At 36.4% G+C, this 17705-nt stretch overlaps 1 protein-coding gene across 2 annotated transcripts in view; it reads right to left on the bottom strand.

Moving 5' to 3' along the window:
* The window catches only part of pio (zona pellucida domain-containing protein piopio), a 67348-nt gene that overhangs the window by 26050 nt on the left and 23593 nt on the right, over nucleotides 1–17705 (bottom strand). For both annotated transcript variants that reach the window (XM_073081725.1, XM_073081724.1), the window contains exon 2: nucleotides 4758–4835. In XM_073081725.1, the coding sequence (XP_072937826.1) occupies nucleotides 4758–4827 (70 nt within the window). In that variant the 5' untranslated portion in view covers nucleotides 4828–4835. The remainder of the gene's footprint in view (nucleotides 1–4757; nucleotides 4836–17705) is intronic.

Genomic DNA, 17705 nt, shown 5'->3' with positions numbered 1-17705 from the left:
ATATTCCTACCTGAGGTCGACCACAGATGCGCCGCTACCCCTGAGGACTAAGCTGGAACGCCTCGGAAAAGTCTGTCTCCCTTACCACAAACCCTTCAAACCGGAACACAGCAGCGCCTAACTCTGCTGTTATTAGGTAGAAATAGGTGTGGCGGTGGTGCCGCCGGAGTCGAACCACAAAGGGTTCTACCACCTTTAAATCTTTAATCTGACCTTTAATCTGACTTCATCATCATCATATATAAGAGTGTAGTGGCTTTGGTCTGTTTTTTTATATAATATAGAAGTGGGAAATGAGTGTGCAGTCCACCTGAAAGTGTGTTAAAAGGTGGAAGAATCCTCTGTGGTTCGACTCCGGCGGCACCACCGCCGCACCTATTTCTGCCTCATAACAGCAGTGTTAAGCGCTGCTGTGTTCTGGTTTAAAGGGTGTGATAGCCAAGACATATTTTTGCGAGGCGTTCCAGCGTAGTCCTAAGGGAAGCGGTGTATCTATGGCCAACCTCAGGTTGGAATCTGGTCATGTCTGGGGTTGATTGCAGATGTCCATGGGTGGCAGAAGCTTAACATCAGGTGGACTGCATGCTCGTCTGCTACCTGATTCCTACCTGAAGCTGTTCACATATGTGTTGGTAACAGTTTTGTCAGGTTTAAAGGGAGAGGTAAGGTTACGTAAAAGAGGGGTTAGAATTTAGTCCTCAAAGTTAGCAATGTACACGCCAAACTGCAAGTCCGCTCTGAAGTTGTTGCGAGCAGGTGTAGTCATACAATTTACTATGGCGACGCGATTCATTTCTATATTCAGAGCGGACTAGCAGTTTTACGCGGACTATACAAACCTGTGACCAACTTCGATAAGACTCAATTTCCACCTATTCTATACAATGTATATTTGAATTTATGAATGTCTCTTTATTTATTTAGCACCGTCTGTGTCCTAAACGGCTTAATGGATTTCAACCAAAACAGGTTTCGTTACATTTGTTTTAAAAGCACGAGTGACACCGGCTTAATTAATAATTCCAAAAAATAAAATGGCGTTTTCAATTTGCTTTTTTCGGCGTGATTTATGTGTTTTTCAATCAACTCACATTCCAATCAGCGCCCCTAGCGGATTGTGTCAGAACTAGGAAATCGTATGGGCAATACGTAAATAAATACCAAAATAGTCATATTTGTCGAAACGTAAAAGCTCTTGGTAAGGGTACAGGTAGACTGCTTATTTCCTACATCAATTACAAGCAAAATAACCTCAACTCATGAACCTACTTTGCACACAATAACTAAACACTTGTACTCCTGTAAAACAATTTGTAGTATTTTTAGTACGCTATAAATATTCTCATTACGTCCATTTATAGTCAAAGTAAGGAGGAGAGGCGTCAACGACCGCGGTCATTCCCCTCGCGACCTAACTGTTGCTATAGACCCGAATTACTTATACTGATACTGATAATGGTACATACTGATATATGCTAGTATCGATATCAGTAAAAAGATAAATAATATAATAATTAATTGTATCAGGCGTTACTTTGCGGAAATCCATACTATGTTGGCATTAAAAAAAGAGAATAATTATTATTAAAAAAAAAAGACAAACCCGCTGAGTTTCTTACCGGATCTTCTCAGTAGAGGTCGCGTTCCGATCCGGTAGTAGTTTAAGAAAAATTAAGTTAAGATTAAAACTACTTCGCAACAATCCGCTATAAATGTGTATGATGGTATTTTAAAACATGAAGTATGTAAATATTATAAAGTTAGAAATATATGGTGCGTAGTCACTGTCCCACTGCTGGACAAAGTGGAGTGAGTATTATAAAATTAGAAAAATAAGTCGTCAACCCATTACTGTCCCACAATTGGGCATAGGTTTCCTCTTAGACCAAGAGGTATTTATGCCATAGTGCTACGCTAGCCAAATGCGAATTAGTAGGCTTTATACGCTTTTAAAAACATCTTTTTAAGAACCTTTAAGACATTTTTAAAAAACTCTTAGTAGGGTGCCTCACGAGCCTTGATCATTTATTTTTAAGGCACATAATTTTAAGACATAACGCCTGGGATTCGACCCTCGGACCCCTCGATTGTGAGGTCGAGTTTTAACCACTGTTTTATCTATTTACTTAGTATATTGTAAAAATAGTTGTAATATACTTAGTAGTATATTGTAAAAAATCGTTTAATCATTTATTAATTTTTGATTTTGATGACCATTTCTGATTTGCGTGCCCGTCGAACAAAAGACATCAACGCGCGCAACATTTATTAATTCTAGTAATTCTACCGACTTGTATATGAATTGTATCTATAAAAGTACACAGTAAAATGTCGATGGCTTTATACAATGTTAATTCGAATGAGTCATAGTGTTGACATAAATATAACTAAGAAAAAATATCTTATATTACATTGTGTGTTACTTTTGCAAGTAAAGTTGGATTTTTTTATATATTGAAGTAGGAAACGAATATTCAGCCGAGTATGTTAATGGTAAGTGGTCACCAGTGTCGTTACAAGAATGACCGGGGCCCCTGGGCACCCAAGACCTGGGGGCCCCATTGGAATATAATAATTTAAGAAAACAAAAACTCGACCACATTATTGATATTTACTAACTAAAGTATTAATAATTTATACAAAAGATTGTCTCCTTAGGGGCCCCTTGACGTCAGCCCTAGGTACGGGCCCCTTGTAACGTTAGAGTAAAGATGGAATAGGTAGTCACTGTTGCCTACGGATATCTGTAACCAACTTCATGTATAATGGAGGTAGTACCTGAAGTCGTTCACAGATGCGTTGCACTCCTAACGTCTAAGATAGCCTTATCTGCAATTGAAGGTGGTAGAACCCTTTGTGGTTCGACTCCGGCGACACCACCGCCACACCTATTTCTGCCTAATAACAGCAGTGTTAGGCGCTGCTGTGTTTTGTTTTGAAGGGTGTGGTAAGACAGACTTTACCGAGGCGTTCCAGCTTAGTCCTCAGGGGTAACGGCGCATCTGTGGCTGACCTCAGGTAGGAATATCATCCTATCTGGGGTTGATTACAGATGTCCATGGGCAGTAGCCACTTACCATCAGGTGGACTGCATGCTCGTCTGCTACTCCTATATTATAAAAAAGTGTGTAGTTATTTGGCATATAATTTAATGGGTAACAGACCACTTAAGTGCAATTAGCACAAGTCCCCACTCAAAGCATAAGTGCAAAAAATACAATCTTTCAAGGCAATTAAATAGTTTAATGGTAAATACAGTCATTATGGCAGATAACAATAGGATAATTACCCTTGATGAGGCTTGGGAACCATCTTTAACTGTTTGTTAAAGTAATTTAAAAAATATGTACTTAAACATTTTAAAAGTTAAATTTTAAAACTTCATTTTTATAAAAAATCCATTATAAAAAAGTATTATAGTACAGAAGTACCAAAGGATAGGCAGTCCATCTGATGGTAATAGGCTACTGCCGCCCATGGAAATATGGTTCCAACCACAAATCCTTACTAATATTATAAATCCGAAAGTAACTCTGTCTGTCTGTCTGTCTGTAGAGACAGACAGACATACAGAGTTCAGCGGTTTAGGCGTGAAGAAGAGAGTCTTCACGCCTAAACCACTGAACCGATTTTAATGAAATCTTGTGGAAAGATAGTCTGAGAACCAAGAAAGGACATATGATAGTTTTTATTCCGGATATCCCACGGGAACTACGGATGGCGATCTAAGATCGATTAATCGGAGAATCGATCTTTTGGACCATAAAGTCGATTATTTTAATCGATATTAGTAAGGATTGAATCGTAAACTATGCATTTGATCAAGTGATGATTTTTAATAAAGTTGTTGTCCATGAGCCCATGAAGGTTTCAGAGTTGGTACGACCAATTTTCGCCAGAGGGCGCCACTGCCATTCCAATGAAGGTACGAATTTTCAGTGTTATGTATGTGAGTTATTTTCTTTTAAACGCGGGCTAAGTCGCGGGCAAAAACTAGTAGTACTATAATCCTATTTGTTCTATCTAAGTGCGATCATACATGCATTGGTATCCGGACTAAGTTGGAATGTCTCATGTGTTTCTTCCTTACCACACTTCAAACCAGAACACAGCAGCGTTATACTGCAGTTGTAAACAGGAGTCGGTGTGGCGCTGGTACCTTCCCGCTACACGTGAAAAGATGGCACTGCACGTTTCTGAATCACGCTATCGAAGTTTTCTCAACATCTTGTACATATACAAGCTCCGAACTGTATCCTTACCATGAGTTTTCAAAACATCCCACAATTTTACGTTACGTTTACTCAATCCATTATTCTGTTCTGTTTGCTTCAGTAGACTGAGTAAACGTAACAATAAGTAAGGGCTCAAGTCTTTTTGTCTGCCTTACATGTATGCATAAAAGAGAGACAAAACATAAAGCGCCATTTTGTCAATTTAGACATTTAATGTAACGTTACTGACACGATAGTTCTGATACAGTCCGCTAGGGGCGCTGATTGGAAATTGTATGGGCAATACGTAAACAAATACCAAAACAGTCATTTTTGTCGAAACGTAAAAACTCATGATAAGGGTACAGAACTGAGACTGTTAGAGCATAGCCGCTGTCCGAACATGATCACCCTGCCTGCCGGAGATCTCCCTTTGCCAAACCTTCAAATAATTTTTATTTTGGAATCAAGCAGATCTTTCAGTTATCTTAAATTTATTTTGAAGTATACCACTAATAAAATAGTAAAATAAATTTAATTTACCAGTGCTAGGAGGTAGTTGCTTGGAACGCGCGGTGCAGAATAACGCCGCCACTAGTATAAGGCTCCACATCGTTCAGTCTGTAACAATTACATGAAGATGTTACCATGTGTATATATAGTTTTCTATATATATATAAATTAATATTTGTGTGTATGTCTTTTTCATCATATGACGATCTTTAGCAAAGTTGATGTGCATGAGCCCACGAAGGCTGAGTTGTACATATACTGGGTCATTTTTTCAAATAGGCCGGGATTCAGAGCCAAATCCGAAACTATAAGGATTAGCGAAAAATGCTGAAAGGAGTTACGAGGCCGATTTTGATAAAAACTAAAACTGTATCATTAGTTTTTTTTAATATTTTTTCCCTGACCGGGAATCGAACGAGTTCATTTTGAAAAAAAAAATACACGAAATACGAGTTCATTTTGATAAAAAAAATATTATTCCTCTATCTGATAGTGTTGCTTATAAGGATCAAATTCTGGGAAGTAATGCTAAATGAACACACTACATACATATATACACACACACACATTTATGACATGAGTCTCGGCAAATAGCGCTATAGTAGTAGTTTAAATTATTCTTTCTTGGTTCTTTCCCTTTAATTTATTTATATTGTTAATATAAATTATAATTTTGTGATTTTAACTTATATTTAAATGAATTGAATTTAATTATTTATAATTAATTTGACATTTAATTGTGAATAGATTGAAATTAAGTTAGTTAAAACTATTATATTTATTAACTTAACATAAAATTTAAAATAAATAGAAATTCTAATGCAAATTATGTGGAAACTGTATTTGAAAAGGCGGCTGGCCACTTATTCCCGCTTAACATCTGAGGGACAAGGATGTGGCTGAAAAACAGCGCTGCACGGAACCCTGACTGTGTGTCAGCAAACGCTGAGCCACCTCCTTTTGCGTCTACAATTTTACGTTTGTTTCTTTTTTTGTAAATCTTTCCTTTTTCTCTTAAATTGAGGGTATAAAGTATTACATTATTATTATTAAAAAATACATTTAACATGCGCACATAAGTCCAAATTCCACATATGTTAATACGACAAATTATTGCACCACTATTTATATAAGTTTCATTTCTATGTCACTGTGGTCATTCCACCTGTCTACCATGTGTGCCATATGTGTACAGGTGTTGTGCAATGCGGTTAGTACCATATTCAGTAGTAGCTAATGTGGTTAGGTAAATAGTATTAATTTCGGTTCAAGCCTATCGACTCTGAGCATGAAATGTGGAGCAGTACCCTTAGTATGAGTTTTTACGTTTTTACAAAAATGACTGTTTTTGTATTTGCTCATACCTTTCCAATCAGCGCCCCTAGCGGACTGTATCAGACCTGATTGGAAATGTAAACAAATACAAAGACAGTTATTTTTGTAAAAACGTAAAAAACTCATATTAAGGGTACTGTTTTGATTGTTTTATAAGCATATTGCCTCATAATAGCAATATCGTATTGTATTTTAGTCTGATGCACATTTTAACTATACAATAATAAGGCAGAAACACTCGAAACATTAAAAAAAAATGTCAGCCGTCACGGGACGCCTGGCAGATGTGAAACATCGACATTATTTTGTAAAAGTAATATGCAGAAAAGAACATATTGTGATAGGAACTAAATATGTCATAATGATAAAATAAAATATTACGATTTTTTTCCAGATAACGATGACTATTTATTGAATAAACATTTATTTTCATTAAATACAAAAATTTACGAATTTATTTCAAATCGTGACTACTTAATTCGTTTAATCAGTGACTTCGGTAATAGTTATTGCGCATGGCGACGCGTCGCCACACCGTACACACTACTGCATATAGACTGTATATATATACCATCGTATAGCGTGGCGACACGGCAAGCGTCGCCACGCCAGAAATCGGTTTTACGTGCGGCTATAGAAGTTTCACATCAAAAATCTAATAGCTAATTAAATAGCCACTGTTGCTCATGTACCATCTGTATTAAACTCCTGGTAAAATAACTCTACCTAAAATCGGCCCCATGTGCCTTGCTATTCCTATGGACGTCGGAACGTGGGGAATGTCTTCCTTATTCACCCTTAAATTTAGAACATCGCTGAACTATGAACACTTTTTATTAAGCAGAAAAAAGTGTGGCGGTGGTATCTCCGGAATCGAATCACAAAAGATTCTACCTTCGAACGTATTTTCCTAAGTTGGAAACTAATTTTAAGGTTGGTAAGGTTTCTTAGGTACAAAAACCATTCGATTTTATTACTTGATTATGAATTGAGTGCACTAAATATAGATTGAAATATAGAATTACTCATGCAATATGACATTGATAGTTGCAAATACCTGAGGGAAATATTATCTCTGGAGGATATTGCGAAATTAATTCTGCATAGTGAGTAGTGACAGTATCACTTCGCACGAACGCAAATATATCCTTGATTTGTATTTTAACAATAATCTACGCTTTCTACACTCACAGCCCCACACTAGGATTCCCTGTGTTGTGGGTACCATGGACACACACATACACAAACACCCAGACCCAGAAACGGAAATCTAAATATATAATGTTAGATATCTGTCTGGCCGGGGATGAACCCAGAACCCTCTACGCGTCAGATCGGTATGGTGACCGCTCCGCCACGCGGGTCATCAAACTCGCGTAATAAATGCATGAGGGTGAAATTGATTTACGGAAAAAAACACAGCTTTTACGTAATAGTCTTCTGGTATGAATTTCGGCTTTCTTTTGAGGTCCAGGGTTCAAAGCCCAGGCAAACATAATGTTTTCAAATGATTAATAATCAAGGAAAATGTCATGAGAAACTTAAACCTAAGAGTTCTTTAAAACATTATTCAAAGTTGTGTGAAGAATATCAATCTGAGAACAGATCCGTGCCCAGCTTTGGGAAAGTAATGGCTAATGGTTGTCAAGTGTATGTGTCTCATTTTTGATACGCCCTTCAGTACCCTTACCATGAGTTTATACGTTTTGACAAATATGACTGTTTTGGTATTTGTTTACGTATATCGAATATATTCGAATAAGGGGGCTTCCGGGGTTGTAATAATAATAAGCCCATACAAATCAGCGCCACTAGCGGATTGTATCAGGACTATAGTGTCAGTAACGTCACAGTAAATGTCTAAATTGACAATATGGCGCTTTATGTTTTGCCTATCTCTTTTGCGAACATGTGAGGCAGACAAAAAGACTTGAGCACTTACATATTGTTACGTTAACTCAGTCTACTACGCAAACAACAGAATAATGGATTGAGTAAACGTAACGTAAAATTGTGGGATGTTTTGAAAACTCATGGTAAGGGTACAGTTCAAATGCTTAACGGATTTTAACATATATATGTGTCATTGGATTCATAATTTAACATATTATGTGTCATCGGATTCGTCTAAATTGTGGGAGTGACGTAGGCTATATTTTTAAGTAGTCGGATATTTTGTTTTTAGGGTTCCGTGCCCAAACGGATAAAACAGAACCCTATTACTAAACTTCCGCTGTCAGTATGCTGTCCGTCTGTCACAGGACACTATCTCCTGAACTTTATTAGATGGACACTTGATTTTTTATAATAATGATACCAAAAGTAATTTTCTTTGCACTTCCGTATCACATTTGACAATAATATCGTAACTATTCGTGAGATGTCGCTAGTTAACTTAAAAACCGTTTCCTCATCAATATAGTTTTATCATGAACGAATAGTTTCCGCTAGCATTGAAAGCCTCGTAAAATTATTGTATTCGTGACAATCTGTAGGCAAATATCCGCTTATATGACCTTTTGTTTAAAAACGTATCATATAGATGTGTTGATTGATTTCCGTATAAGTTTTTAGGTCTGTCAAAATCTTAACATATTTTTTACATAATAAATTTCCTCTGCATAGAAGAAAATTTAGATTGCTTAGAGAGAGAGAGAGAGATAATAAATAAGTAAGGAGTGATAGCCTAGTTGTTTAGAAACTCGGCCTCTTGATCAAGGATTCCGAGGTTCAAATCCCAAGCACGCATCTGTGATTTTTTAAAGTTATGTGCGTATTAGAAATTAATTATCATTTGCTTAAACGAAAACATCGTGAGAAAACCTGCATCCCTGAATGTGATGAGAAGGCTACCAATTCGCACTTGTCCAGCGCGGTGGACTATGACCTAGTCCTTCTCATTTTGAGAGGAGACCCGTTCCCAACAGTGGGACAGTAATGGGTTGATGATGATGATGATGAATAATAAATAGATGTGGCAGTATTGCCGCCGAAGTCGAGTCACTCTGGATTCTAGCATCTTCAAGATATGTCTATTGTAGATATTTGCTCATTACAAAGTAAATTGATTTCCTTAAACAAGTATAATTTGCATTTAAAATAAAATTATTATAATTTCAAGCTTGCTTTACGAAGAGCGCAAAGCGATAAGCTGGTAGTATTTCGAGTTTCCGATATACTTGAAAATAAATCGTTTAAGGTATGTCTGTCTGTCACAATCTTCTAGATTTTTAGATTTCGACAAAAAGTTTATATTTGGTACTTATTCAGAGGTAGTAACTAATTTTGATTAGCTTTTTATTTCGCTTAGCTCTAAAACTTCTTAGTTTAATCTTTTGAAAATAATATTATCATAGCGGTAAAAAGTATGCAAGAAAAGTTAGGTTATTATATATATGCGAGCCCGATTCAAGCTTAACCAATTTAATTAAATAGAAACATACGTCTTCATTATTATTATCATCATCATCATCATCGTCATCAACCCATTAATGTCCCACTGCTGGGCACGGGTCTCCTCTCAGAATGACAAGGATTAGGCCATAGTCCACCGCGCTGGCCAAGTGCGTATTGGCAGACTTCACATACCTTTAAGAATTTTTTCAAGGTCTTTTAAGTATACCAATTTCCTTTAGATGTTTTCCATCATCGTTGTAGGAATAATTAGTTTCTAACACGCACTAAATTTTTATTAATCTGAGGTGTGTGTCTGGGATTCGAACCTCGGACCCCTCAATTAAGAGACGGCGTTTCAACCTTTAGTCTATAGCTGTTTACTGGAACTACATAAGGATATCAGAAACATGTGAATCTAGAACTTAAAATATAATCTTATATCGCCTATCGCTCCCTATTGTTAGTGCAACACGCGACTATATTACCATACATAGTAATATTTATATTTAATGAGTGGTGATCACATAACCACACATAACTAAGCATGAAATATGCATACGGATATTATTTTGCTTATTTTCCTCATGTCTTCCTTGACAAGAACTGTAAGCTTATAAATAGTATTAAATCATATGTGTCCTTCTGCAGAAGATCTTCATTTAAATATTTAAATGTTAAATGCAGATTCATATATATGAACAACGATATATACAGAATACTGTTATGTATTTTTTGTCTTCGACATTACCTGTTATTGATCGATTCTTGAAGCGATTAGAATCCAAGTGTTATAAATCGATTCACAAAAATTTTGAGGCCTAAAGAATCGATTCTTTAAAAATCGACATTCGATCTAAATGGGAGTGAAGCTAGCAACAAAAAGGTCGTCAGGTCCAAAAAATTACTGAAAATTTATAAAAAATATAAAAAAATATATATAAAACATTTTCAAATATTCAGTCACCTTCAAAAATATCGAATTATGTATTTTCTATGATGAAATATCGATTCACTAAATCAATCTATTACTGGAGATCGGTTAAAATAGTCGATTCTTCGATTAATCGATTAATCGATCTCAGATCGCCGCAGCGGTTACCATGATATTCTTAAATATCCGCATTAAAATCATGTCCAATCACCTCAGCATGCAAATACGCAAAAAGTTGATCACACATCACCTAGACTTTCCCACAGTAATCTTCATACACTTCCTGTATTGGAAAATTGAGTTGCAATGGAGAAAGCTAGGTACTTTGATGGTTTGTTCATAAAAACATAATGTTGTAAAGACGCAGTCTTGTCATGTACATGATTAACAACAAGAATAGAAATAGTAAACATAGAAAGTAGCAAAAATAGAACTAACAAATGAGCACCTAATTTCCAAATTTAATTTTTTTTATAATATTGGAGTAGCAGACGAGCATGCAGTCCACTTGATGGTAAGTGGCTACTGCCGTACATGGTCTTCTGTAATCAACCCCAGATAGAATTAGATTAGGCTCGGCTACAGATGCAACGCTACCTCTGAGGATTAAGCTGGAACGCCTCGGAAAAGTATGTCTCTCATATCAAGCCCAAACGGTTTGACGGATTTTATCATGTATCTTTAGATTCATCTAAATTGTTTATTGTGGGAGAAACCATATATTTTAATCAGACTGGTTTTCGTTTTTATAATAATTACTAGTAAAATATGGACGTAGCAAAGGATGATGCAGTCCATCTATTAGTATGAGGCGACTGCAGCCCATGGACATCTCTATTCAACCCAAGATAAGATTAGAGTCGTTCTTGAGGTTGGCTAGAGATGCATTGCTATCCCTGATGACTAAGTTGGAACGCCTCGGATAACTGTCTCCTTTACCACACCCTTCAAATCTGGATACGTCAGTACTTTTTAATTAATTATGTATATGTACTCGAAGTATGTAGGTAGATGTATTGACATTCAAAAATAACTCTGTAATAACTCGATTGATCGACGTCTCTGCGCACCCGAGAGCTGGCATGCATTTTGCTCAAAGAATTGGTATAGCAATTTAGATAGGAAATGCTGCCAGCGTCTTGGGAACCTTGCCCAAAGACAGTGATGGTGACAATTTTTTATGGAAGTGTTTTTGTTTTTATGTCTTTGTTTTTCATTTTTGTATATATGTAAATTTTGTAAATAATTTGATAAATTGTTGTATATAATGAAGTGCTAAATATTTTATTGTCACTCACTCTGTAAAGAACCTATTTTGAATTAAAAAAACGATTTGATATGGTCTGGGATATGAACCTCGGACCTTCAATCGAATTTCAACCATTACACTTACACTGCTTACGGGTAATTAATAAATTTCTATAAATAGCACAAAAAACTGATATAAAAATGTATTCAAGTACGAGCCGTGTAGATTTAGTCGATTACTTAGTAATGGATTCCCTAGCTATTAGGATTAACCCGTGCCCTATCTGAGGAAGCCATTAGGCGGGCGACGACCTTGCAGACCTTAGTCAAGTCTAGAAATGTATGTAAATTCTTAGAAGTGCGGTGAACTAACTGTTTTGTGAATTACGAGATAAAGACGGTACTTAAATGTTACTTATTGTAAGTGTAACATACATACATACATAAAACTTATAATTCTAATTAGAAAGTTAAAAATATTTTATTCGAAGTATTTAAAAGATTATTTACAAAACTCTTTTTGAATATGAATATTTCTACCGCTTCTTCGCAGTGTTTCATTACGGAGAAGAAGCGGCGAAAGAAACTCCATAAGACACCATTTATTAATAATAATGTTATCTACAATGACAAATTGAACGTGTGGAGATGGAGCTACTTCAGATCACACCGTTTTATCTGTCAAATAATAAGTTTCTTATTGTCAGTTTTTTAACTTGATCGTGTTACTTCGAAGGTGGTACAATCCTTTGCGGTTCGACTCCGGAGGCATCACCACCTATATTTCTGCCTAATAACAGCAGTGTTAATCGCTGCTGTGTTCTGCTTTGTAGGGTAAATGAAATTTACTGAAAATTGTTCCAACTTTGTCCTCAGGAGTAGGACACTGCTGTTACGAGTCAGAAATAGGTGGGGCGGTGGTGGTGGTCGAACCACAGCAGATTCTATAACTTTTTAATAGGTAAAGTATGTTATTTATCTCTTAATGTCAGGTAAGCTGCTAACTTTTGCCTCCATAACCGACGATACCAAACGTAATTTGGGGTTATTAGGGTAATTTCATTTAATTTTATTAAATAACATTTAAACAAAGTTATGCACTAAATATAACATGTGAATAAATAACATTTATGCAACGGGGTCACATGAACAATATTTGTGTTGCGTGCTCCACATCTGTATTATTACGAAATTTTCAAAACGTGTTAGGTAAATATTGCGTGGGTTACGTATTATCAGGTGTCCGGTTAAGATTTGGCTGTGGGACATCTAATGAGGTGCGACCGGATGTTGCCGTGGCGACGCTTCACCACGCACATACTCGTATGTTTATTATTCTATATACATATACGTCTTTGTCTGATGAAGGGGCTTTATATGTATAAAGCCCTTTCATCAGACAACGCCATGTGGCGTTCTAAGACAGTTCTGAAGGTGGTAGAGAACCGTTTGTGGTTCGACTCCGGCGGCACCACCGCCACACCTATTTCTACCTAATAACAGCAGTGTTAGGCGCTGCTGTGTTCTGTATTAAAGGGTGTGTTAAGGGAGACATTTTCCGAGGCGTTCCAGCTTAGTCCTCAGGGGTAGCGTCGCATCTGTGGCCGATCTCAGGTAGGATACATACTAATCTTATCCGGGGTTAATTACAGACATTCATGGGCGGCAGTAGAAACCTATGATCAGGTGAACTGCATGCAAGTGAAGCTTCAAGGAACGTAAGGGAAAAATATTTAAACGAGGCGTTCTAAGTTAGTCAGTGCTGCTATTCATTGTTTTATAACGCCCGTTCATAATCGATCTTAGGTAATGATTACTTATCAAAGTCTTATCAAAGTCAAATTTGACTATTATCGCGTAGAAAAAAACCTAATTGTAACTTTAGTAGGCAAAAATTGTTTAAGATGTATTACTGACAGGCAAAAGTGTTCTGTATATTCAGATATAAGTGTGACGGGAGTACCACAAACCAATAACGGTATCTTTAAAACGTGGTATGGTGACATTTGTGGCCGCATAGCAGTAACAGGTATGAGAGAAAAGTTATCAGTGGGCAGATTATGTAACATTCACTACAGCCTAGACAAAGCCTAGGCACTGACAACGTTACTTGAAAGTAAACTAGGTATTAGTTTTGTCATCTAATAATACTGTACTTTTCCGTAGAAGTTACTTAAAAGGTGTTTATATATCCAGTTGATTCCTTGGATGTAAGTTACTCAAGTTAAACAAAAAATATGTGTGGTTTTTGTCTCAAATGTTACTTTTTTATTAAATAAATTACTAAAATATACAAAAAAGTAAATTTATTGTGTAATTAAATTTACTAAATAAAACTTTTCAGTGTTTATTAAATTAATAACGAACGAAAAAAAGCTGTTTTAGTCAAAAATACTAAGTAATGACCGAATTGGACATTTTTTAAAATATAAAATTAAAATGGCAAATAAGCAGTTTCAGTCCACCTGATGGTTAGAAGTCACTGCTGCTCAGGCACATATAGTATAACCAACTTCATATAAAATAGGCTCTATCTGAAACCGGTCACAGATGCGTTGTCACTCCTGACTAAGATAATCTCCGCATATGTAAGTCAGTCCTAATTCACACCTGAAACGCAAGAATTGCTTCACTGCTGGTTGAACTTCATTAATTCTACCACTTAAATACCATTTGATTCAAAAATATTAACTTGTGGTCACGATCGAGAAAATGCCATTTAGTTCAAAAATATTAACTTGTAATCAATTACGACAAACGAAGATTTATTAAAAATGCTTGTGATTGAACTGGACAAAATATCGTTTCTAAAAATATCAGTGACTAACTGCGACAAAATACTGTTTCAATCAGAATTAGCAACATATGACTAATCTTGACAAAATACCATTTGAGTAATAAATATACGTTTATAATAATATTAGTGACCGACTCCGACAAAATATTTTTTCCATCAAACATACCTTGTGATCGACCTCGACACAACAAAATATACTTTAAATAAAAAATATGATATTTCTTTGGGACATTGATAAAATGATTGATTTTGGGACATTGATTTCCATAAAATCTGCATGTCTAAAAATATCAGTGACCGACTTCGACAAAATATTTTTTCCATCGAACATAACTTGTGATCAACCACGACAAAACATAATATAATTTAAATAAAAAATATGTTATTTCTTTGGGGTATTGTGATGGAGCTCGATATAATTTGCGTTTCTAAAAATATCAGTGACCAAGTCCGACAAAATGTTGCCATCGAACATAACTTGTGATCAACCTCGACAAAACAAAATATCATTTGAATAAAAAAACGTAGTATTTTCGTTGAGACAAAATTTGACTACAATCCTTTGTTTCGTTTTAATCTCGTTTGAATTCGGTCAAAACAAACTAAATACTGCAATCATAACAGTTATATTGACTAATAGACTAATTACGTGTAGTGAGAGGCGAGAGAATGGTCTGCGTACCATTCTTTTATAAGTGGAGTGATGAAATCATTTTAGTTGGGTATACGGTAAATATGGTGTACTGGTTAGGAAAATAGTTAAGTTACTGATAATACGAGTATGTAATATAAGTAGCATACGAGTAAAACTTTTTTTTGTTTACGAGGGGGAAACCTTCAAAAGGTACTCGACGACGTGGGAGCGACGCCGGGTTATGTAAGATTTTTACGGCACTAAAAACCCCCCCGGGCGCCGTCATCAATGCTTGTTGGAGAACTCCGGGATCTCCGACGGAACACAACCAGAGTCCTCCAAGCGCGATGCCCCGATCGGGCTTTGCCCTGGGGGAGCAGTTCTGGCTTCGCCCACACTATCTGGTGTTTACGACAGTATGCGACCACACATACCGCCGTCCTTCCCGGAGTCGCTTGCTGGACGGATCGAGCTCCCACTCTTGCCGCCCGCAACTCCGGAATTCCCCTTTTAGTCGCCTCTTACGACAGGCAGGGGATACCGTAGCCCTATTCTAGTCCCGGAACTACAGGGACAACAGTCCACTTGATGGTAATAAGTCACTGCCGCCCATGAACATATGTAATCGTCAGTCATGCATTAATACCGGAATATGTTTATTTATTATACATATTTATTTATTGCACACTGCACACATGACTTACAGGAAAATATAAGCAATATGTGATGCCCTGAGCGGGCGTCGTAAAATAATAAAGGTTTTTACATTACATTACATTTACATTAGGCTAAAACACATCATCACTTAAAAGCTGTAGCACTTAATTAGGCAGAAATAGCTGTGAAGTTAGTAGTTTCAGACCTGAAACAACGTTCCACCACCACAACCACCTTTAATGTCTGTCAGGCTCTATATGTGTAGAAAGCGTTTATTTTTCACAGCATATAAACAAACATTAAAAGAACCGTTTTCACATAAGATGCACAGTAGGGATGGCTATTCTTTCCGAAAAAGATTCTTGAATCGATTCGAATCGAAGTGTGATAAATCAATTCACAAAACTCGAGGCCTAAATAATCGATTCTCAAAAATCGATCTTCGTTCTTCAGGGGCGAAACTAGAAAAAAAAGATCATAATAACCAAACAATCATTGAAATCATGTGTTGCAGACAAAAAATGTCTACAGCACATTTGGTAATGTTCAATCAACTTCGAAAATCGAATATCGATTTTATAAGATGAAATATCGATTCACTGAATCCATTACTTTGACGACCCTCGTGGTGGAGTGTTCACCATACCGGTCTGACGTGCAAAAGGTTCCGGTTTCGATCCCTGGTCATACAAATATCTGAATGATGAATTTAGATATCTGTTCTGAGTCTAGGTGTTTGTGTATTCGTCTCTGTGTGTGTCCATGGCAGCCACGATACACGGAATCCTAGTGTGGGGCTGTGAGTGTAGAAAGCGTTTATTACTGGTGGTCGATTAAAATAATGTTATTTTTGGTGCAAAAATACGATTCGATTAATCGATCTCAGATCGCCATCCCTAGCACAGATAAACAGATAGTCTGGAGGCTCTACACTATCATTAGAGTCATCTGCAATTACCACCGGTCATCTTGAATGTCATGCTCGGCTGACCTTGACGAGTTCCGGGTTTAAAATGTATGTGTGGATTTTTGAATGGAATCAGTGTATTTGACTAAAAGGTAATGTTACAAAAATACTTTGTATATTTATGTATTACTAGCTGACCCGGCAAACGTTGTGTTGCCATATTAATAAAAAAATGTTAAGGGTGAACAACCCTTATCACTTAGGGGTATGAAAAATTGATAGTAGCCGATTCTCATACCTACTGAATATGCATGTAGAATTTGGTGAAAATCGGTAAAGCCGTTTCGGAGGAGTACGGTAACTAACATTGTGACACGAGAATGTTAATTTATAAGACCAAAGCAGTGATAACCTAGTGGTTAAGAAGCAAGGCCTCTAGATCGAGGTTCAAATCCCAGGCACCTCTGATTTTTAAAAGTTACTGCCACTCATAGACATCTGTAATCAATCACAGATAAGATTATAAACCTATCTGAGGTCAGCCACAGATCACCGTTATTCTTAAGACATTAGCTAAATTCGTCGGAAAATTATGTATCCCTTACAGTCATATTTGACAAAACATAGAAACTCATGGTAAGGGTACAGGTGTAGTCATACAATTTACTATAGCGACGCGATTCATCTCTATATTCAGAGCAGACTAGTAGTTTTACGTGGACTATACATCTTAACATTCAATCATATATTTGGAGATGCAAACCACAGTACAATGTGGGAAAGTGGGTCGTTAGCGTTACATAACAAAGGACGAACAAAGTGTGTCAATGTACCGGTTCATATGCTATTGCTGTGTTATTAAAAATAGGACTAAATTAGTCTAACACGCTCTTAAAATGTTAAATAGAATATTATTCTTGCAGCTTTCTTGTGGGGTCTAAAAGCTGTGACAGCAAAAAACTAGATCAGCTAATTTCTCAAATTATTTCTTAACAAGCTCTTAAAATATTAAATAAAATATTATTCTTGCAGCTTTCTTGTGGGGTCTAAAAGCTGTGGCAGCGAGAGAAACA

This window comes from Epargyreus clarus, unplaced genomic scaffold (genome assembly GCF_041222505.1).
Source record: "Epargyreus clarus isolate Ecla_fem2 unplaced genomic scaffold, WU_Ecla_fem_2.2 ptg000016l, whole genome shotgun sequence".
NCBI lineage: Eukaryota > Metazoa > Arthropoda > Insecta > Lepidoptera > Hesperiidae > Epargyreus > Epargyreus clarus.
This window is presented reverse-complemented; position numbering and strand designations above follow the sequence as displayed.